The sequence below is a fragment of the Atta cephalotes genome (assembly GCF_000143395.1).
Source record: "Atta cephalotes unplaced genomic scaffold scaffold00012, whole genome shotgun sequence".
Lineage (NCBI taxonomy): Eukaryota > Metazoa > Arthropoda > Insecta > Hymenoptera > Formicidae > Atta > Atta cephalotes.
The window spans coordinates 5376007-5376790 of NW_012130076.1; the positions used below are offsets into that span (position 1 = coordinate 5376007).

The 784-nt window shown below is 22.8% G+C and overlaps 1 protein-coding gene across 1 annotated transcript in view; it reads right to left on the reverse strand.

Annotated features, from left to right (window-relative positions):
• Nucleotides 1-324: 324 nt before the first annotated feature.
• The window catches only part of LOC105617289 (cytochrome c oxidase assembly protein COX15 homolog), a 2095-nt gene continuing 1635 nt past the window's right edge, over nt 325-784 (reverse strand). The window contains exon 5 of the mRNA XM_012198855.1: nt 325-579. Coding sequence (XP_012054245.1) covers nt 325-579 — 255 coding nt within the window. The remainder of the gene's footprint in view (nt 580-784) is intronic.

A 784-nucleotide genomic window follows, 5' to 3' on the forward strand; every position in this document is an offset into this window, starting at 1 on the left:
TACATTGTTATTTAGAAAACAAAGTTGTGTATATATATATATTATAGTTTCTAAGATTAATACTAATTATTATAATATATATTGTGAAATAAAGCGTAAAAACGTTATAAAAGTATTGAAAAGTTCTATATCCTATTATTGAAATAATTATAAATAATATTTTTAACGTAGAAAAATAAATTTAAAAAATAATAAATTTAAAAAATATCACGTTTATTTTGTGAATAAATCTTTTTTATTTTAATATATACATATATACATATAATTTATCACAAATGTTAAAAACATATATAATTATAGTTTCAATATTTTGCAAATAAAAATTTATTTAGCGAACTTTCCTAAATATCTTAATTCGTGGCACAGCCAAATTATAGTACTTAAAAGTATAAGACTACCAGATTGATGTGATGCGGCTAATGTTACAGGAACATGATATAATAAAGTCGAAATGCCTAAAAGTACTTGAAGATAAGCAGCACAAAGTACTGCAGCCACAGCTTTTCTTCCTCGATTAGGAAGTTTATATTTACGAGACAAAATACCCAAACATGTTATTAATGCTACGGTGGTAATTCCCTGCATAAATAATGTACATATGAAATAATATAACATGCTTAGTGACTATATATATATATATATATATATATATATATATATATAACTAACTAACTACTACTATATATAATTAGTAATTAGTAGCGTGGTTACGTTTTACGTTTAACGTTTACTTTAATTATTAGGTAGTATAGTGGACTAAGTAAATACTATACGTAGGTACTAC